Source organism: Caloenas nicobarica, chromosome 12 (genome assembly GCF_036013445.1).
Source record: "Caloenas nicobarica isolate bCalNic1 chromosome 12, bCalNic1.hap1, whole genome shotgun sequence".
Taxonomy (NCBI): domain Eukaryota; kingdom Metazoa; phylum Chordata; class Aves; order Columbiformes; family Columbidae; genus Caloenas; species Caloenas nicobarica.
The window spans coordinates 7,587,355-7,610,006 of NC_088256.1; the positions used below are offsets into that span (position 1 = coordinate 7,587,355).

Genomic DNA, 22,652 nt, shown 5'->3' on the forward strand with positions numbered 1-22,652 from the left:
CCAAAGAAAGTACAGGTGGTGCTGGAGTAACTTCAGATTTCTGCTTGCCACATGATTTTCCAGTTAGGTAAGAAAATGCACCTTCTTACTGAATGAATACAGTGCAAGAATACTCTAATTGAAAAGCTCTGTATTTGTGATAAAGGATCCCATGTTAGACAAAAGAGACACAATAACTGACTATAGACAGAGTTACCAAAGGGACAGTACTGCAGGAAGGGTGCAGTGGCTGCTCAACTTTTACTTACTAAATAAAAGGATTTTAAGTGGAGAAAGCAGTGTTTAGTAAAGCCACCTGGCCTTCAGAAATTTTACAGAAAGAAGCAGTGTGATGTCTTTTCCATTTTAGGTGGATATATATTAATTCCGATGATCTACTACAAATGTTTCAATAAAATTCTTATTAGATAAAACACCATTCAATGGTTTTCACCTCACAACTGCTATGTTATTTTGCTACAAGACAAGGGTTGCAGCGTCAGCCCCAACAGCTTAGATCAAAGATGATGTTTTAAAGTTAAGGGAACTCTCCTGTAGCTACATTCCCAAAGAAGTCTTTTGCAGCCACTTACTGTGGAAATGGAGGAGATGGCGGAGAATTTAAAGTTTTTGTTCTACCTCCTTGTCAAAAATAACCCCTAGTGTTTCAGGTGACAATATGTATTTTTACTTTTTTGTCACTGTTAGTACCACACCAGGTACTTGATCTTTGCACTTGTTCCTGAAGAGAATCATGCTGATACAGATTGCAGGTCAGAGAAGGAAATGAACAAGATTTTTCAGTCAACTGATATGAAAGAAAAAACAAAAAAACCACAACATGCACCACATGAAAGGGTCCAGAAAGCAGGAACAAAACCAAGGGGAAAGTCAAGTGCATGTAAACACAAGATGGTATGAAAAGCCAGGTCCCCCGCAGGGTTGAGGAGAGCAGCCTCACCAAGATGCCTGGCTCCGTTTTTGCCATTTTTTCCACCAAGATCAGCACCGAGTAACCTAATGAACACAGCCAAGGAAGCAGGAAGATGAAGATGAAAGCACCATCTTCAGGAAGGTACGTCTGGCAGCGAAGCGATGACGGTAATACAGCTCCACGGCCTCTCAGGGAGCACAGAGGAATATCCACCGTCACAGGCTCAAGGCTCAGCCCTTAGCTCACTAGATGTGAATAACACTTCAGCTTGTACAAAGTCTAGATCCAGATTACCTGCCTGTGTGTGACTGACTGTGCCATATGCCTTTGCTTGAATTTCTTAGGGAAATCACAAACTATATTCAATTACAGGATCATCCCCTTGACAAAGGTTATATGTAAATTCGACTCCTGCATTACAAGCTGCTCAAAAATTACATCCTGCTTTTAAAAAAGCCCATGACTTTTGTGAGAAAATAAAGCATAGAATTTTTACATTGAACATATAACTGCACTTCCATCAATTTAGTTAATAACTTCCTCATGCTCAGTATCATCAGAGGAACTGAGGAAACAAAAGAAAAATCTTACAGTCCTACAAATATCGTAACACTGATGGTTATGCATCAGTTAGCATAGGAAAAAATATCAAAAGATAATACTGAAGAGTGTCATATTTAGCTCGATACTTCCCATAGCTCAAGATGAGCCAGTAATTCAGTTCATATTTTTATTTCATTATAACAACTATGATAAATACAATTCTCATTTCCTCCCTTCAGAGCCATTGCTTGCTGATTCAAGGCTCAGCTTCACCCTCACAAATATTAACTGGTGAATTCTTTACATTTACCAGTTCTGTTGCCCACAGTTTGAAAGGCAGAGAAGCTGCTTCCAGCAGAAAACAGACTATCAACTGGCCATGGAGAGCAATCCTCGGGAGCAAATTGAATCAGCAGTTCCACCGAGCCCTGGGTTAAACCCTGCTTATCCCCTGACCTCTCAAGTGTAATAACAACATTCGTGTAAGAGATGACCCAGTTTATTACAGACATTCCTGGCACTTTGCCGAGTCTGTCATAATATCCCCCATGCGTGCAATATTTGTGGTGCAAATCTAGTGTCTATAATTGGTATGAATAATTGCATTGCAGTGGAGTGTCCTTATCCTGCCTTTTATCAGAGCCTGCTTTTTTAGATCCGTTTTTATGCATCAGTTGAAAATGTTTCAGGCCCCATGCACAAAAGCTATATGCAATGTTCAGATTATTAAAAAAAGTGAAAAAGTGAAAGAACTAGAGCCTTAATATAATGTAATAACTATTGCATTTATGCAGCAGCTTGGCACTGGACATCGTTAACAAAAGTTATGTTTATTTAAATTGCAGTGAAATCATATTAAATCAACAGTTCAGTTCTGATGCTCTGTGATGAAATGTTCCAAAGTAATGGCTATTTCTAGCAAACAAACCTCTCACAACAAATTTTAGTCACTACCGCTCACATGGAGAAACAGTAAATCTCACAGAGTAAGACTTTTTTTTTGTACATTTAAAAGGTTCTTTAAAGTTTAGTAAAAAATAAAACAGGACAAGCAGTGAGACTTAGCTCTGATACTCTCTGAAAATCCCAGTATGCCATAAACTGGAAGAACTTCTTCCTTAAAGTTACTCTAAATAAAGACGTCCAATCTCCTTGTGAGCCTGTCTGAGGCCAGCTTCATTAGATACCCACTCGTACACTGGAACTAATGAGTCCGTATCTGCATCTCCAGACTTTTCACGTTTTTAAAGCTCTCCACATTCCTCCACTCCCTCCGAGTCATCTCTTTTCAAGTGGGAAGAGATCTGGCCCATGTGGTTGTTCGCCATGTGGCTGTTCTGTGCCTTTGATCACTGTCACTGCTTCTCTGTTGTATTTTGGGAGGAATGGGAAGATCAGAAGTGTGCACAGCATTAAAGGTATGAACAAATCCTAGATCCTTCTAGACAAGCATTGTGTTATTTTGCTTTGTTCGTCATTCCTAACGATGCCAGCATTCAGCTCTCTGAACTGACACTACTTAATGTCTAACTCATTTTTTCAGAGGACTTCCAATTCATATCTCAGGATCTTATTTGTATGTAATATTAGTTATTTCTGAAGCAGACATTCTACATATGTTGCCCCTTTCCCATCTGCACCATTTATTGTTATTCTTACTTTTCAGTTTCTTATTTCTTGGTTGCATTTCCCATACATAAACTCTGAAGGTTTGTATTATCCTTTAACACTACCAGGATTTTTAACTTCATTAAAGCTACACCAGATTACACGTTCCTTCAGTCTGTGGTTTTGAGTTCAGGTTTCACAACCGCCACAAAGCCAACCCCATTTCAGTGGTTCCCAGTCTCCCGCTACAGACCCAGTCCTGCTGTCTTGGGTAGACCCTGATGCGCATTCAGTGTCGTTCCCCATGCAGTAATCAGAAGCATCTTTGAAAGATTTGTGCTTCCTCTGGAAGGCACACTGCACCTATTTCTACCCAGGAACACCCCAAAGACTCCCCGGCCAGACATGATTCTCCCCAGCAAAAAAAAAAAAAAAAAAAAAATAGAAGGCAGCTGGTATCTGTAACTACCGGAGCAATTCAGAGAGCTGGTTTCCAGACACTGCCTTTCCCCAAGTCTCGGCAGTTCTCATATCACATGAGCACGTGGGTACCCACCACAAGATACCTTCAGCCTTCTTAGGACAAAGATGTGTCAGCCTGAAGGCCCCGAGCAAAGCAAACAGTTAGGAGGGAGTTGCTACTGCCAGCATAGGGCAGAAGCTGCAGCAACAAGCTGCAGAAGGGGTTTGGAAAACAAACTGCAAACCAAATGGCATCTGAAGGCACCTTTAAACTATTACTGCTAATGTATTCTTAGTGCAAAAACTCTCAGCTTTCTGAAAGAGAGACTTTTTGTGTCTTTTCCCACTGGTTAGGTAAGCTTGGAATTCGCTCTGATGAAAGCAAGACTGATAAATATTTCATAGTACCACAGCTTGCAAAGAGCCGGAACTGCTTCAACACTCAGCCAAAATTACATCTATTCCGTTAATATGCATTTCTAAACCAAACACAGCTAAGAAGAAGAAAAAAGGAAAAAAATTAAAAAGATATATCAGTGCAAAAGAATAGCCTAGCCAAAAAAATTAAACTCTGAACTCCAGCCACTCCATAACTCCATGAACTCTCCACTCCATAATTTTCAAAACCAACCTCCAACCCACACAAACTAACACCTTGCTCATCTTCTTAAGATTCTGAACTAGTTTGTAAAATAGTGAATGCTCAGCTTCAAAGTAAACTGATTTTTAGACAGCAATTATCATGATTTTTACATAATCTATTAATGTCTTCCTCACACTAGAGTGGAAAGTCTGCTTTTCCAATTCCTGGACAGACATGACATTCTTTCCAGCCTGCAGGATCACAGCATACAATAAGCCTAGGTGATTTGTGGAACTTAGGTAAAGCATGTTATATATTAAAAAGATGTATTTTGTCCAAAATGATAAGACTTGAAGGACACTATTCAAGAAGGTATCAAAGCCATCACTACACCACAGTGCTGCTCTAGGTCTGGGGAAAATAGAAGCCCAGTGTTCCCTTGAAACCTTGCATGAACTAGCCCAGATGTTAACACGAAAGACAACTGAAGTTTCATTTAAAATCCCATCCAAAATACATACTGTACATTTAATGTGATTTACTATTCCTGCTTCTGAAGGGCAATAAGCAGAAATAATTGTAAGACCTTAATCTGCTATCTTCATGACTTCGTGTTTCAGGCTTCATATCAAAGGCACTAGAACTGTTGCTAACTAGAAATTAAAAAAAATAAAAAGAAGCAAAACCAAACCCCTGCTCTCCCTCCAAAATAAAACTTCGCAGCTAAGCCAGGCAGAGCTTACCTGGAGCCAAGACCTATATGGCCAATGCCACTGTGCTAAGACATCAGGTGACACACAAGCTAAGCATAGTTAGTATACTCAAGACTTAAATGCAAGGACAAAAGTGAAGATACTTTCCCCCTTTTAATTCTCTTTTAACCAGTATCTTCACTTCTGTTTTTGAATCCTTGTTATCCTTCCACCATCCTGTGAAAAACCAAAAATCAATGCAGTTGTAAAGGCCAATGCATTGCACACACGCCATGACAGAATACAGAACTCTGTAATTTCCAAAGACATTCTCATGAATAACTAAGAGGGCAATATTTCTAGACTAATATTCATTAACAGTCAGGATTACGTCATCTTACAGCATAGCTGAGCAGACTAGAAAGTGTTTCTGCAGAACTGCAGAGTTTTTATTTCTCTCTTGATGCAGTTGAAGGACAGGGCAAGGAAAACAAAACATCAAGGCAAAAGATTAAACATTCAGAGCATCTAAAAAACGATCTTCTCCATTTTAAACAAATACAGATTAGCCTTTTTACTGTTTGAATGGCAGTAATTGCCATAATCGCAGTCCTACAACTCTATCCATTCTATTTCTGTTCTCTCATGTTCTTTCTTCAAAAGAATTTCACATTTGAGACTGAAGTTTCCTAGGAAGAGCTTTTTCTCTTTTTGTTGTCTTACACCTGTGTGTATACAGCAGTTTTAGAATGCCAGCGCCTAAACTTGTCTCCTTAAGAAGGCTGATTGTGCATTCAAATCGGAGAAGGTACATCCACAGATCTGGAAACAGATGTTGCCAAACTGGACTCTATTAACCAGCGGTTTTTATGCATTTTATTGATTAAAATGACACAGGATTAAAGGTCTAAGGAAAAAAAAATCCATAATAACCATTCTTAATAAACAGGCACTTCCACATCCTCGAAGGTTTTGAACTTATTGCAGAAATTTGTTCTATAGCTTGTGTTAGCATGACCACGTGCCTCAATAACGGATCCTGTGCTAGAAGGCAGGGAACAGCATCGTATGGAATGACCGACAACAGGATTTGTATAAATTACTGGTTCCTCTGGGAGATGCTCTTATAAAGTGTCCTCTATATAGTCAGAAATAAACAATACTGCTAAAGTCTGCAGAAACTAGAGGTGTGCTACAGTTGAGACCTGGCAAAAATCCAAGAGAAAACATAATTAATACAATGGTCCTTTCATCCCTACTTATTCGGGAGATGCTACCAAACTCACAGCTTTTGAAGACTTAACAGAAGGACTAAAAACACCTAAAAAAAAGAAAAAATACTGGGTACAGCAGGAAGGAGAAGGCAAGGAAAGGTTCTTCCATTACTAAAGCAGCACGCGTTGACACTGCCAGTTCGGTGGTTTGGGGGGTTTGCTGGGATGAGCTCTGTCATCCCGATAGCTGTCTCCCTAGTTATTGCTTCTGATATAGCTGGACTAATACGTAACAGCCTCTTGAAAGCTTGGCTGTACCACCCACTTGGCAGGTTTAGGGTGTATTTTCATGGTAAGCAAGCAGAATCGACCTGCTCTTCAAAGAGAAGATTGCAGACTACTCATGAATGGAAATGCTGAACAAATGAAAGAGTTGGATAGAGGTATTTTCCTGACAAAACCTGTTTCTTACCTCGTATTATGCTTTGGAGTCATTTGTGAACTGAGGACACCAATGTGGCTGATTCTGCCTAATGTAAAATGACATTTTTGCGGATAAAATAAGATTTGAGAAAGTTACTATAGATAGCATGGACTGATTCTGTGCATGTGCACAGAGTAACTGTAGAGGGAGTTACTCTCTCAAGTATCTGCTTGTGTCTCTCAGTTAACAACAATTTCACTTTCATTATAAAAAATGTGTTCTGAGCTCTGAACTCTTTGTCCTTATCAAAACAGATGTTATATTGCAGTTAACAGCACAATTCACATACTTGACTCAGGATCATGACCTTGACCTGCTTTTAAAGATATACATCAATTTTATGGTAACTAAACCATTGTATCTGCAGAAAATGTTTGTATTAGTGAAAGTATTAATGGAAAAATAATGAAAGCCCCATACCACATAAACAGAATGGACATTTTCAAAAATACAGTTAGATAAACTTTTCATTCTATCACTTGATGCATTAGATATGTAAATGGAGATATACTCACTGCTCTTTTTCTGGAACAACCTGTAATCCAAGGCACAGTAAGGTTTCCTGAAATCTGTAGAGGAGAAGGGGGAAACAGAACAGAAAACAACAGCAGCTTAGGTTGCTATGATAGCTAAAACCGAGCAGCTTTCACAAGACTTCAATATTGTGCACTCAATTATGATAAGAATGTCTTTAAAACAGGTCAAGATTTAACAGCAAAACAAAGTCACAGACTTACTGTTGTAAGACTAAAACTCTAACGACTGTTTCTTTGGGTGAGGGTAAGATAACACATTGGCGACTTAGGTGTTTCTGTACTTTTGCTGTCTCAAAACTTGTGTTTCAGAACATAAGTTTGCACTTTCAATCTGTCACAAAACTGGTAAGATTAAGCAGACTGGAGTCAGCCAGGGCCAAGTGTCTGACAGAACTGCCATCATGTATTTTCCAATTATATCCATTAAACTTTCAGAAAAAAATACTATCACATTAGTAACTAGGCTATTCAACGTCAGATGTTAGGGATTTGCATATTAGCAGAAAAACTAGGAACTTAGGCTTGAGAAGGAAGAGGAAAAGGTATGAAGGGGAGGTTAGCTGCCTTGATTCCCATTGCTTCTCCATCATTCCCAGAGGTCAGACTTTATTGAATAACATTCTTGGACTCTTCTCCCTGGTCATCCGACATGTGTCACAACTTGGAATATTTTAGGCTTATTTAGAATTCCATACTCATCTTCTGCTGCAGACAAGCTATGCTTGGGAGATTAAACATAGTTCTTAAGAGATTAATCAATCTCAAATCATTACACGTCCTATACGTGGGAATAAGAAAAATCTGTGCGCTTCTGCTGACTGTATCCAACTATGCTAAAAGTTTTTGTATTTGGGAAGTGCTCTACCAATGAATCCTACAGCATGAGCATAGCCAAATATAGAATACCTGGTACAGTTTGTCTAGTGTGCAAGCACTTAATATACTTTTGTTCTTGAAGCTTTTAGTTGGAAGTGCTTGGAGGTTACCTAAGGTTAGGTGCTTCCTCATTACAGCACACAGCGGGTTGAGGAGGGCTAGAAATGAACACCCTCCCCTCCTAAGGGCAAGTCTACATCAGCTTTTGTGTCTAAAATATTCATTTCTTAGCTGCACACACATTTCAGAAACTCTGCACAAACAAGTTATGTCTATTACAATTCTGTAACCCCCACAACAGCATCGCCCACAGAAAGTGCTGTGAATGCGTCCTCAGTACCCACCCAGATAGCTTCCCTTCACCAATTTAAAGTGGGACTACAGAAGAAAGTGTTTTTCTAGGCGAGTAATGCAATCAGTCTGGCAGAGCATTAAAGGGTTACAAACATTACATTAAAGGAAGACAAACACACACAAGTTCTGACAGGTATGATGCCAAACACAATCACATTTATCTCAACAGAACTGCTTGAAAGACAACATGCACAGGAGTATTCTAAACTGGTTATATTAAAAAGGCACAACAGCTGGGGTTTTTTTGTTTGGGTTTATTTTTTGAGATGGACAGTTGTCCTGCATCCACAGGTGTAACTCCAGTCCTAGAGCACCAGCGATGGCTACTGTGAGTTGCAAAATGACAACCTGAAATTCCCGTCTCCGAAAAACTATTGTGTCTCAGAAACAGTAACTCTGGCAGATGCTAGACAAAATTCAAGGTATTGGAACACTCGTCTGTTGCCAGGTTCTCCCCACTCATGCAGCTGGAAGTATTTCATCCCAGAAATAAAGCAGAGGGATCACTATGGCAAAGGTAACTCCGCTTCTGTTACAAGAATGAGTGTCAGGAAAGATTTTGTCCAAGTGTCTCCAGAGAAGATCATGTGGCTTACCCTAGCAAAAAACTGCGCTTCCCAAAGTTAGCAAGAAAGTCCTCCTCTTGCCTTCAAAAGTCACCAGGGAAGAAAACAAATCACTTCAAAACATTAAAAAAAAAAAAAAAAAAAGAGCCCAATTTCTTTAAATAAAGCAAACTTGCAGCTCATTCATATAAAGCAGCATCCCTAAAGGGAATCTTAAAAAGAAATAAATATATATTATATTACGTCTATATCCCATTCTGATGTACTGGTTGCAAGGCTTAGGATTTTCCCTTGAAGAAGACAGGGCTAAATTAGATAACTGTGCTTCAGTGTGTATAACAAAGTAACTAAAAATACACATACTTTCAACAGTATTTTTGTCCCTTGGGGTTGGGGGGAAGAAACCAAGACTAAATCATGATTCAGCCTCAAGGACCATCAAGAATAGCCTCTCCAGTTCAATGTGCTTAAAGCCAAACTAAGAAAAGTAAGTAGGTTGAACAATTTGTTTACTGAAACTGCTCAGGCATTAAAATTGATCACTTTATTAAATTTACTCTTAAGTTACACTAACATGGATTAAATTAATGAGTAAGGAACCTATAACTAATTGCTAATTAGATACCAATGTATGACAGTAATTACTTCATCAAAACACAAATCACAGTCTTGACCTGGAAGAAGCATCTGCTTGGATGTTTAACTACTCCAGTAATCATGTAGCTCAGGTTTAATGTGTTTTTAAATTTAGGAAGATTTCCCTAAGTTTAAGGATTTTCATTCCTATGCTGATGGATAAATTAGCTAAACATGGGCAATAAAATTAACAGAAACTGGCTACATATGAAAGTGTCATCTTGCATAAGTTTAAAAGAATACAGACAGACCCGTTACAATAATCTACGTCTCTGGAAGTTTAAGATACAAATATTATTAAGCTATAAGTGTTTACATGAAATAGCAGTCGTACTGGATGTAATTTTAAGGGGAGGACTTGGGAGTGGGGGTTAAAGTAGTGCAGAACTAATGGTTTCGACAAAATTGGTTATCAGCCTAGCAGAGTACACTATTTGTTATACTGACTTCGAAAGCAGTAGGTGAAATTTTGTCAACGTGATGAAATGAGCATTGGAAGTGCCACTGTCATGCAGCAATAAGTAAATTAACAGCAACCTGCCCAGTTTTTCCAAGGTTTAAAACTCTAGAAGGACAAGGGATGACACAGGACAAGAGCTCCTTCAGTCCAAGGTGCATTCCCAAAGCCAAGACACACAGGGTGTCTGAGAGACAGGTGTGGAAGTCAAATGGGGTACAGATTATTCCTCGCTTATCAAAAAATGGGTACGCTACTATAACAGGGGAATAAAAACCAAACAACAAAAAAAGAGAGATCTCCCTGTTCTGATCCATATCACACCACACAGAAAAAATGTCACCTACCATGAACCGTTCTAGCTGCTTAAAAAGGCTCTGTCCCTACCCTCTAAAAATCCCAAATCAAAGATATTTAACTTTTCATTAAAAAATTCAAAAAAGTGGTAAGAAATAAATTTCATTGATATTTTTTCAAGAGTGAAATAAAGTACCAAGGGCACACAGGTGGAGGTATAAATAATATATTTCACTTCATTAAACTTATGAAAAATTTTCTTAACTCTATTGTATGCACTTTTGCAGCTTTACAAGCCCTTTACTGAAGAGATGTGCACATTTACAGCTTTTCTTCTCCTATGAAACTGAGATGTCAAAAGTAAACAGCACTTAATGAATTTTATAACTCAAGTGAGAACAGTAATAGGGAGAACAGGATACAAACAGCTCATCTGAAGTGCTCAGCTTACAAAAAGGCCATAAATAAGAATTGCCGATGTCCCATCTATTACATAGAATATACTCAAGAGTATATATGCTCCTTGAACCTCATGTTTACCAAGAAAAGCAATAATTCTGGTGAAAAGTGGCACTTCCTTGGACTAAAAAGCTTTCTTTCAAATCCTCACGACATAGGTGCACGTTAGAAAACAAACAAACAAACAAGCAAACCATAACACTTTGCAAAGTATTGTTCCCTACATTAGTCAGGAATGCACAAGAAAAGATGGTACGTTTACACGCTTCGCTTCCAGGATAAATTAAAAAAAGTAATTATAGGCAAATGCACAAAGGTAACACATGCAGTATCACAACCTGGCAGTCTTAAGACTTTTAACTCAGTGTCTCTAGACTATGCTGTGCCAGATGCCATAAAAATCCATGACCAAAAATCAATTTGGATGTGTCCTGCACAACTATCTCTCCTCTAGTTATAACAAAAAAGTTTTTTAAAAACTATGTCAGTGTTGTAGCTTCTGAACATCTTTTAGTTCTTCAATTATCTGTGTTTCCCCCTCTCAGTATCACTGAAGGGGTTCTATTACAGAATAAGGAAATCACGGAACTCAATGTAAACCTGATATTTGGATTAGACGCTGTGGAGAGGAAGAATGTTTGCTCACTTATTATCTCCCACCATCTTAACTACCTTGCAGGAGATCCCAACCCCTAACAGAAAACAGGCCCAAGACATTGGCAACTGGACAGGGGGTACAGGCAGCGCTGATGGAAGGGCTAATCCAAGGCGACGCTAATTAGGACAAGCAAATGTACAGCTCACAAATGACAGCATGAGCCCGTGTCCTGCCCTGTGCCGCATGCGAAGCGTATCTACAGAGGAACAATCAAGCATTAGAGAAGTTCCTTTTCCCTGGGATTCCTGTAGCAGAGACGTGGGCATGGACTCAAGAAAGTCTTCTAAACTTCTCCAGCACAAGGCTGTCGCTGTGACACGTGCTGGTGAGCCACATCAGGACAGCACAGGCCTGAGAACGCATCAGCGATCGTCAGGATGTTCCTCTTATAGCCAGAGTTTACCTGTTGAATCCATGAAGCCCACACAGACCTTCAATATATAACTACTCACTGCAGCCACATGCTCGGCTGCACAGGTAAGTGCTGCCACACTATAGTCCCACCTGCACTTGTGTTTACACAGGGGTTATCTCTATGGAAAGATGTAAATGGAGCACAGCCCACAGAAAGAGGAACCTATTGCTTATTAGTTGCAAACTTTCAAAGCAAACAGTACTTATCTGCAACCTTGTCTTTAAAGTTTGAAGGCAGAGATAAACTGACGGATTACCTGATAATTATTTTGGTTTTGTGACAGCCTCAGTTGACTTGAAGATGTAAAATGAGGAGAAAAGGTACTTCTTGATGGGTTACCACTGTTATATAACGTACTGGATGTTGTATGTAAGGAGGTCCGTGCAGGCAAGTGGTAGTCTCTGTTATGATACAGAATATTGTCAGGCACATCCCTGGCATTCGCCATCTGTGAACTACAGCTCATGTTTCTTCCTGGCCCAGACGAGGCTGCACTTTGGTTCTCTACTCGAACAGAACTGCTGCTTTCACAGTATCTTGAATAGCTTTGTATTTGCGCTCCCATGGATGCCAGCTCTTCTTCTCTAGCGTACTCGTCATCCACATCTCCAGTCTCCATCGCGATGGACAGACAGCTGCCCTCCACCGCGCAACGCTTCTGCATCGCACTCCCTCCCACAATTCGTTGAGGTTGATCTGTAACCGCCAGAGAAAACACTTCACGGATTTCCAGGTTTTGTGTGCTACAAGCAGGGTCCCTGGAATTAGCCCTTTGGCCAGGGGGCACATGCGACACGAGAGGTGCGTGTTCCGGTTTTTGTAACCGTTGACATCCCACAGGTTCAGCTTTACAGGGTCTGTGGCAGATCATGGGTTTCTGAGGTAACACCAACTCTGCGGTCTGGACTGAGGAACCGCCATAGCTTTTTTTAGTGTGACTATATATGGAGTTCGCAGAATTCAGTACGCTTGTTTGCCTAGATAAAATAATAGTCTTTTCCCCTACTAATAGGGAAGCATTTTTACAATGTGGTACTTGTCGTCCTAGAGGGATGTGGTGCTGCTGCTGAAACTCTGTATCACTTTTTCCTGGTAGCCGTGGAATAGAGGTTTTATGGATTTCCGCCATTGAAACGTTTGTCTGTTTGGTAGATCCTTGCCTACCAGATGAACTAGCGGGACTGTATATACCAGTAACTATCACATCATTATTAGAAGAGGTCCAAGAAGACTGCTGGCTTTGGGATCGAGCAATATTTACCACATTTCTAACAGCTGCTTCTGGAGGTACTGACGGAGTAGTAGGGACAGTCCCTGGGGGAGTGCCGCCAGATTCTACAGCACTCTTGCTGCTCATCTTCCTCCGCTTATTGCCAACCCACGTCTGCAAACAACAAACAACGACAACAAACACAAAACAAAGCATTAAATAAGCAGAAAAAAATAGGTAATTCCATTTTTAAGCAGATCTGATGAAATGCTAAGTGTTCAAGTTAAAGACCTAAATTTACAAATACGTAAATCATTTACTGATTATGCAGATTCTGAACAACACAGGGTGGAAATCCATTACTCTCATGCTTGGGATTCATACACTAATACACATGAGAACTCCAGTCTCAATTCCAAAGCCCCAGTTTCTCATAAATCCTGAAACTATATCATGCCTCCTGTCCTGAAGTTACTCTTAAGATTTATTTAATTGACATCCCTGTGACTAATTCCCCCAAATTTACGTTTTTAATATTTAGTACCTTGGGATGCAGAACCATCACTGAGGTATGTAACTGAACTTTTGCAACCAAGTAAACTGAGAGATATGACCTTCAAAGCTGCCTTGAAGAGAAAGTGCCAATTCTTGAATTTAGATGAGAGGAAGAAAAAGGAGGACTCTTTCTGTCAGACAATTACAAAACAATTTTGTGAAGTATTTAGACCTACGGACTAAGTTCTCCTCTGTCAGCTGCACAAATCAAGATCTGATGTCAAAACCCACTTTTCAAAGACACGGAGAGACCAGATTAGGACTACTGGGATTAGATTCCAACAGAAGTTTGCTATTATGGGCATTTCCAGAAGTGAAAATGATGGTATATGTTTTTGTGTAAAAGCAGGGGAAAAAAATGAAAAATGCCGGTACTACAGCAGTTGTGCGCAGGTTAAAGCATACTGCTGTTTTAAACACACAGGAAGCCTGTCCTGCAAGTAACACATTAAGATACAGCTGAAAGAACTGAAGGGGAAATATTAATTTCAGTATTTGAAGAAAAAGAGTTAATCTGGTGGAAGCACCACCCAACTGTTCCTGGCAGTTTTCACGATCAGAGAGACGAGGCCTGCTCAATTCTTTCACCATGGTATGTCTGTACTGAACATGAGGACCTAAGCGAGCAGCATGCACGTGCCAAAGAACAAAAAATAAGCTTTTGCATCTGCTTAAGCTGGTTATAAAAAAGATGAGATACACATATAGAGATACAAAGATACAGTTTTCTGCACCACTCCGGATATCATCTGCTGCACACCTAAAACTAAACCAAAACAAGGGCTCAACATTCAGCAACTCAAACCAGTTGATTTAATCAATAAACTTTCTGACCTCACAACAAGCAAACTGCACTGAGGACCTGTCTTGGGTTCCCATTTCATCATATGAAAGAAAGGAACACCTGCTAAGGAAGCAAACAGATTTCTCTGCAGGAAAATACACATCCCTGCCACACAGAAGTACGCTTAAGTTGCCATTCCATTCTATCCATTTTTGTTGTCAAATTTTATAAAATGTCTACTTTGAGGCATGATCTATTGCATGCAATCAAGTCTGTTATTAGCGATAATTTTTTTCTTCTCAAAAGCAAGTTTAAATACACAAATTATAGCCCTAGGTCTCAAGCTTCTTTCCTTTATTGCACAAAACAAATTTAGACAACCAAATTTATTTTTTTCTAATTTCTGCTCAGTCAGTAAACTTTCAAGAAAGAAACTAGAGATACTGCAAATTTTGGGCCAGGAAAAGAGATTTCAGCCCCAACCTTTCTAACCGTGTAATACTAAAATCTGGAGTTTTTCTCATGGTTTTCCTGAAAAGAAATTCATTCAAAAAAATCCAAATAATTTACTAGCAGTACTATTCACTTGGGATTAAAGCACAGTTTCATTAGGCAGCCCAAACCAGATGTGCCACAGCTAAGGAGTCCCATTCTCCTGATCACATCCCCAGTGTCTTGCTGCCACCATTTTTAACCAAAAGCACACACCTGAATGATCAATGAGTGCAACTCTTCAAAAGGCATAAAACTGACTTGGGAAAAAAAAAAAATAAGAAGAAAAGAACACACATTTTGGTGAGGTTAGCAAATTTAACTGGGTTACTCTGAAACTGAATAAATGCAAGAGAAGATCAGCACAAGACGACAGACAGGAGAGAATGAAGAGAGAAGGGAAGCAGTACAAAACCTCCCATTTTTAGCACTGTGAGACATTACCTAAGAGAAGAATTATGTGAAACTACACTCTTAGACTGAAAGGGTAGCTCCAAGTTGTTACCAGCTTGATGGTCATGGTATTAATTTGGGATGTGACAGAGCAGCCATTAAACACAAAATATCCTAAGAAAAGGGACATGAATCTTTGCTTCAATCAAGTTGCCCGACTGGTAAGTTTGGGGAGCACTTTCACTAACACTGGAAGCATCACTGAAATTCTTAACTTCTATTTAGGATGAGAAGATGTTCCCAGAAGAAAGCAAAAATCCAAATGCTAAGAACTTTACCTGGGATTTAAGAGACCCTGATTTTACATTCCCAGTTTGAATCAGGCAGAGCTGGAACTTCAGATTGTCCTGCAATCCAGATACACACACCAGAGCAGACTGTGCTTGGCCATTAGTTTTGACCAAAAGCTTCACCCTAAATCTGAATATCAAATCATAAATAGGACTTTTATATTTTCCAATCCAGCTCAAGATTGAAAAACTGGTTGTAGTTCTATGGCACAAAGGTATAGAAATCCTGATTTGGGGAACGAATATATTCATAGAGTTATGACATTTGAATTATAAGTCACATTTAGGGAATCCATGTTCTTATTACAGTCATATCTGCAAGCGCCAGCTGCAACTCAAGTATCATTTTGCTAGACATTGAGCAATGAAGTACTAATCTCTGCTCAAGAGTTTTATAGGAAAAAGAAAGAAAAAAAGAAGAAAAAAAAAAAGGGAGGGATTAGGAGAGGCAAAAAGGAGGAATGTACAGAAGAAAAAGGTAAGGTCATAGAAACACGTGACAAATGCTGGGTCTGTTTCCATTGCACTTCTCAAGTCAGGAGAAAGTACGTACTGCAAGTGAGCGCTCAGTAAGGAAAGAAAACTGAAGGAAAAAGGTCATGATACATTATCGCAGTAAAGGAAAGGGAAATATGAAGATGGAGAGTGAATGAAGACTACAAGTAGAAGAGAGACTGGCTGCCTCCTCTAGGGCCTTCAATCGAAATAAAAATAGAAACCCAGGCTCTGACTGCATCATCAGCATCCAGATTCTTGTTATATCTGTTTGTCTGTTGCATGGAGTCTGAATTTCTGGCTGACTTTCAGGACTTCTCAGCACCTAGAGCTGAGGAAGGAAGTTTTAATATTTCCAGAGTATTTTGAGGAAGGGGAAGCCTGGTAAGATTAGGGAGCAGAAGGGGTCATTACTGTCAATATATCACTGGTATACCACTTCAAAAAAGTCCTAGGCTAGTCTTACTTCTTCCTCTTCAGTGTCCAGTGTTGCAGCAGCTCCTGGTAGCTCCATCACCATTGTTATTTTTTCAGCTAACGCTTCATGATTTCTATTTCTGCTCCGAGACAACAGCCATTTTGCTGTCTAGTGTTTCACAAAGGGATTATTATTTCCCTTCCCATGGAATTCACAGACTTCGGAAGAGCTCCTGTTCACAGTAGTGACATTCTTCTTTTATAAGAAAAGAATGTACTCACTGTAAATAACCATGAGGGAGCACAACATTTATGATTATGATATGGAATACAAGTGAGACAGAGTATCAAAAGAAATCTTTCCACCATTATTCCCCCAAATACATTAGGTTATAGCAATTAGTTTAACTTAAGAATAGCTTCCTAAAAACATGACCTTTCTTTGATACAATACATTGCACAAGGTTTCTATACAGCAATCTAATCAGCAATTTAATAAAAAACAAACAAACCCCAAACCAAAATACCATCAACAAAAGACAAACAAGCAAAAAACCCAAACCAAACAAACATCAGTCACTCCCTGTGCAATCCAGGCCCCTGCTAAAAACAGCAATCATGTGAAGGCATTTCAGTGAAAACAAACTATAAACAAGCTCACTGGATAAAAATGAACATGTCACACAAGTGTACTGAAGTCTGATTTAAGACAAGGACGAAGTAAGAGGCTCCAGTCCTCTACAGAGATTTTACACAGAGAAATGAATGTGTGCAAGTTTAACATACAAATTTGGAAGGCCTCAGTACTTACCCTGACTACACTGAAGTCCAGTTTAGTTTCTTGTGCACACTGTAATATGAGCTGAAAGCAATTTTTACTTTGATTTGTCATTCCATTTTCATAATAACGCTGTAATATCCTTTGTTGTTCTACAGTAAATACAGAACGCAGATTCATCTAAAAATAAAAGAAGATACTCTGAAAATTTGTATAAAAACTGTAATACTTGTAGAATGCACAGGCTCTCATTTATGTTTGTTGTGATAAGGCTAAGTGTTGACTTGTTTTCTTTACCGAGTACTTTACCAACACTTTTACTTACTTTCCAAAAAAACCCTGTTACAGTCAATAATAGTGATTCCTTTGTGAGAGACTCAGGTTGAACAGGTGAACTACATGTTTGGAACAACACTGACAGCCTTTCATAAATAAATATCACATTGCGTTGCTAAGTCCAAGAGCCTCTAGTTTCAGACAAAGTTTCTCCCTTAAAAAAAAACAGGCATTAGGCAAAACAGAATAACACCAGCGGCTCCAACAATATCGGCAGGTTTGTTTCCCCTTCCCTGCCAAGAAAAGAGATAAAATTTGAGATAAAGCAAAGGTTTATCTGTTTGGCACGAGTAAAGTTTCCATGGCCTCTGAGTTCAGCAAATCCTGCACTCCCTTATGGCTGGTCATGCTACTCCTCTGCTGTGTCAGCAGCAGCGTTTCCCAGCTGCAAAGTCACAAAGATCAAGGACCAGGACTGGGGACAAACTCAAGGAAGAAAAAAAAAAAAAAAAAAAAAAAGAGAGACAGAAGGGCTTTAGGGCATTGTGGTTGTCCAGCCCACTGTGATGCTAGTGCAGTAGTATTAACATGGAGGGACCACCCAAATCCCGGCCTGTGTCTAGAAAGGTTCGAGCTACTGTGAAACTGTACCCTGAGGCTCTACATCAGGCTGGCTTGGAACAGGCAAACAGCTGAATGTTACCAAGTACAGAACAGACTCCCTAATCACAAACTGAAGTTTTACGCTCTTGTTATTTGGTCTATGCAGGCAAATATAATCCTCTGGTTATATATAAGAAAAGAGCTGCAGCACCACAGGATTCCAAGAACGGGGCCTTATTTTGTCCCAAACAGGAGGCTGCCAGCTGAGACAAGCCAAGTGCTGGCCAGGAAAAACCTGCATCAAACTTCGTGTCTTGGAAAGAAAAAACGTCACCAGCCACTAGTTATTTTTATCACTTTCAGCACATGTATCAAAATAATGCAGAACAAGCTAAAGAATAAGAAGCCATATCATCACCTTGCAGGAAAATAAAAGGAACAGGGGAACACTTTGTAGCTACCAAGCTTGTAGTTACTGTTTTTGGAAATTTCAGATGGAAAGAAGACTAGCAATATATTTAACCTTTGCACAAGAACTGCTTCAAGTTCAGAGCAAATAAAATTATTAAGTGCTCAAAAGCACGAGCAGACACCCAACTCCTTTCATATTATTATAATTGAGATCATTATCCTATGTAACGGTAACAGATATTAGACTTCAACAAGCCTCTATAAAGGAAAAGCACCATATACAACAGGACAACATCCGATTTCAGACTCCCTGCCCAAATCCACTCACTCACCACCTACTCATGTCACCAAACTCTCTCCTCTTCATCCCACTGTGATCAGGCAAACTCACTGATGTAGGGTGAAGATGAATATCCAGAATTTGGAGTACAATGCTTGTAGGCCAGAGCTCTCACTTCAGAGTTTACTTTCCTCTGTATGTCAACAGATGGTAGAAAAATCACTAACTACCCTGTTGTAAAAATTACAGTTTTCAATAATACTTAAAACAGAAGATGACTTTTCAATCACATTTTTAACTCTGTTCCTCATTCTTATCTACCCTCTCACTCCAGTGCATTAGTAAACGCAGCACTACCAGCTGCATTAGAAGTCAGGCTTTGCCCAAGTTGTGCCTCCCCCAGAATGTCTGTTCAGTCACAGTCAGAGCTGAGCAAAGGAGATTCTTGCTCTGAATACTGTTTAAAGAAATTTATAGCAAGCAACAGAGGAGACAATTATTAGCCCATTAACAAATCAATAAAGTTAATAAAAATCTACTTTATGAAATTAAGAGCAGACTTCAGATCTCCCATGTGGATATGCATGACAATGCAGCCACCAGCTGATTTATGCTACTCTTGAAGAACACGTGTTTGTGATTCTTCTTCCTCCTGCACAATTGGTAGGACCCAGCTTACACTTTTGTGTCTACTGTTCTTTCAGTACCAGTGGTCCTGTTTTATTTAGTTGAGATCAGTTCCCACAAATGACCTCATCAGAAATAGTTATAAACCTTCTATCTTTCCAGATCCAGATGATACCCATGATCCAATAGCTTCGGCATTTCTATACATAGGCTCAGCAAAAAGCAGCAAGCTCTGCAAACAGCTCATCAACTGCAATAAAGACTCCTCCAATTGCAAGATAATTTTCTCTTGATCTTCAGATAACCTCACATGCATTGCATGAGAGACTTGGCCTAGCTAAGCTCAAAAGAGGTCATGGTCTGGTTTAATAAACATCTCACTTTTGCATTTTCTTTTAATCATTTGTAAACTACACTTGCCAACCAAAACACTTATAAGATTCTTTAGTAACTTCTACCTTGAAGTCCAGTCAAGTGCACCTCAGATATTCTTACATTTTCTAATACGAGAGATCCCTGGCGCTCAGTGGAAATACATACAAACGAGAGAACTTACAAAGTGCTGACATTACTAAGTGTTACTACTACTATTAGTACCAAGGGAATCAGTAGATCATACACTTTCATAGTGGACTCAGTATTATTCAGAACAATCGCAGTACCTTCAAAGGAAATAAACTCCTTCTCCCCAACTTGTGTCTACAAAGCAGTCCAGTTTCTTTCAGGATTTCTCACCTTTGTCTTGAATTTCAGACTCCAAGTTAGAAATGGACATGGATTTTTATCATAATTTCATTTTGATCTTGACTTGCCAAACTCAGAAAACACGCATTTGAGCTTTTGGTAAGCCAGGTGTCCAGCTGGTTGGCAATACATTGGCACTGAAAAGAGAGTTTGTTACAAAAATGAACTCTGTGAAATTTACTAACTTCAGGCAAAGCAATATGCAAACTGAAATTCCATGAACAAGTCTTTTTTTCACTTCAATAAAAGATAGGGGTGGCAAAGCGGTATTTTTAAGGATTCGACACCTGCCCGTTCTGACAATAAATAATGCAGCTTTGGCCAAGTATGTTGCTGTCTACCTGACAGTGCAGAGAACAATCTATTACAAATGAAAAAGCAGTACTTCCTGCAACCCTGCTGTGTCTTAGGCCAACTAACATCATTTAACTTCACTCTGGCCTCCTACTCCTCAGCCTTTTGTAAACCTATCAAGACAGAGATGTTCTTCTTCAATCCCTTTCTAAACTGAATATTAAAAAAAAAAAGAAAATCACAGTAGCAGAAGAACCCCTTTGCTGTGTGTGGTGGTCCAGGAGATGTAAATGTAGTCCAAGTGCAATGTCAGGGGCTGGGGACACACGAGAGATGGAGTCTGGGAAGCGATGAGAACGAAGGCAGGAAATGCGTGCCCTTCAGTTTCTGCGCATGAGCCTCACGAAAGACAATCGCACCAACACACTGTGACCTGTCACGCTGACTCCTCCTCAGATGAGATGAAGGTTCTTCTTACAGCTCAACTTCTTCAGACTTCTTTAGCTGCTTGACCAGCTTTTTCCCCACAGTATCCACCCTCCTTCCCCTTCTGTGGCAGGAGCGAGCACAAGTGGAGAGGGGAGAATAAGGAAGAACTAAAGCCGAGTTTTCTTCTCACACAGAATATTTGCTTCATGAAACAGGTACTTGATGTAAGACTTAACCCACGTGTGTGCCTGAAATGCCCAGTCCTTCCACTCCAGTTACTTTATTCAACATCCAAAATTAACAATCTCTCCAGGGAGACCTGGTGAAGCCCAGACATGTATTTTTAGAAACTAGTGAAAACAACTTGGTGTCAAGGAGCACCACAAAAGAAAGAACAACAATAAGAAAATAGGAATAATGCTGTGTCAGTGAATTTATGTAAAAAGAAAATAAATTCAAGAGTTACTTAGCTGTTCTGCATTGACTACTTGAAAAATCTGGAGGCAAAAAAAGACAAAAAAAGCAGCACAAGAATGAAAAAAAAATACATTCTGTGGTGCGAATTCTGCCTGCAGTGTACAGCATTATAGCCTTAGTGTCAAAAAGTCTCTAAATATTAAGATTGCTGAACCAAGTAAACTTACTTGCAAGGTGAGTCTTCATAGAATACTACATTAATACTAATTAATCTAAAGGTAGGAAATAAAAATGATATTCCTCTCCATTCAAGCAGTAACAGAAACAAGTCTTGTATGTGAAAATTAATTAAAAAAAAAGAAAATTCACTCAGAGTACAAGTCACCACAAAGCAACTAAGTGTAGAAATCTTTACACGATGAAACACTATAAAACTGGTAGTGATTAACGCACAGTGATAAAGGGAACAAGCAGTTCCTGAGAGGTGGGTTTTTTTAGCCTCAGCACCAAACAAGCACTTGTTTGGAAAAAGGTTACCTTATAAAAGCCTGTAAGCCTACTACTGTTTTAGTCTGTCCATTCATAACAGGTACAATATGAAAATCAGCACACTCCTCAATTTCTTTTTTTTTTTTTTTTTTAATTTCTCTCCACAGTCCTCCATTGGTACAAATTAAAAAAAACTCTGCGCCAATATAAACCTGAGACAAAACTGTAACTAAAATAAGATACTACATACATAAATAAAACCAGACTGCAGCAGTGACGCTACTACTAGAGCTTTAGAAACCTGAACTGCACCAGCAATCACCTAATTCAGTTGCCATGTCCCAAATGCTCACGATTTTTTGCACACCCCAAACGGAAAGAAAACAACCAACCAGCCCCCAACTTATACACCATGTGTGGAGACACCGGATGTACATCAAGCAACAATGTTTAATAATCTGAATTTGTAGGTTACTGCCTCCTTCCTACACAGGCCAAAATAGTTACAATTACACGACTGTATTACACAGACCAGCTTGTAAAACTACATTTAAATATCTATGATTCACAATGCAGTTGCTTCCTTCTCCACTGCATATAGCATTTGTAACATTGTATTACAGTTCTACCTATAAAATTCAGCCTTTTATTAGGGACAAATTAAACAGCTCTCAGTAACTTAATAACATAATAACCTATGACCACAACCCCGCAGGCTTATGCAACCCATCCTGTTTTATTCATGCAACTGACACTTCTGACTTCAGCTGGATTAGCCACATTTTAACTTCGGCATGTACACAAGTGTTTGCAAGACCTATGTCAGAAAAAAAGAAAGTACTAAAATGCAGTTTT

General features: G+C 39.3%; 1 protein-coding gene across 2 annotated transcripts in view; it reads right to left on the bottom strand.

Annotated features, from left to right (window-relative positions):
- The window catches only part of HDX (highly divergent homeobox), a 41,081-nt gene that overhangs the window by 17,220 nt on the left and 1,209 nt on the right, over positions 1-22,652 (bottom strand). The window contains exons 1-4 of one of the 2 annotated variants that reach the window (XM_065643622.1): positions 18,850-18,897; positions 17,261-17,407; positions 12,010-13,137; positions 7,015-7,068 (exon numbers count right to left, since the gene is read on the bottom strand). In XM_065643622.1, coding sequence (XP_065499694.1) covers positions 7,015-7,068; positions 12,010-13,137; positions 17,261-17,407 — 1,329 coding nt within the window. In that variant the 5' untranslated portion in view covers positions 18,850-18,897. Of the gene's footprint in view, positions 1-7,014; positions 7,069-12,009; positions 13,138-17,260; positions 17,408-18,849; positions 18,898-22,652 lie in introns of those variants that run through there. The other variant, XM_065643621.1, reaches the window with a different exon arrangement.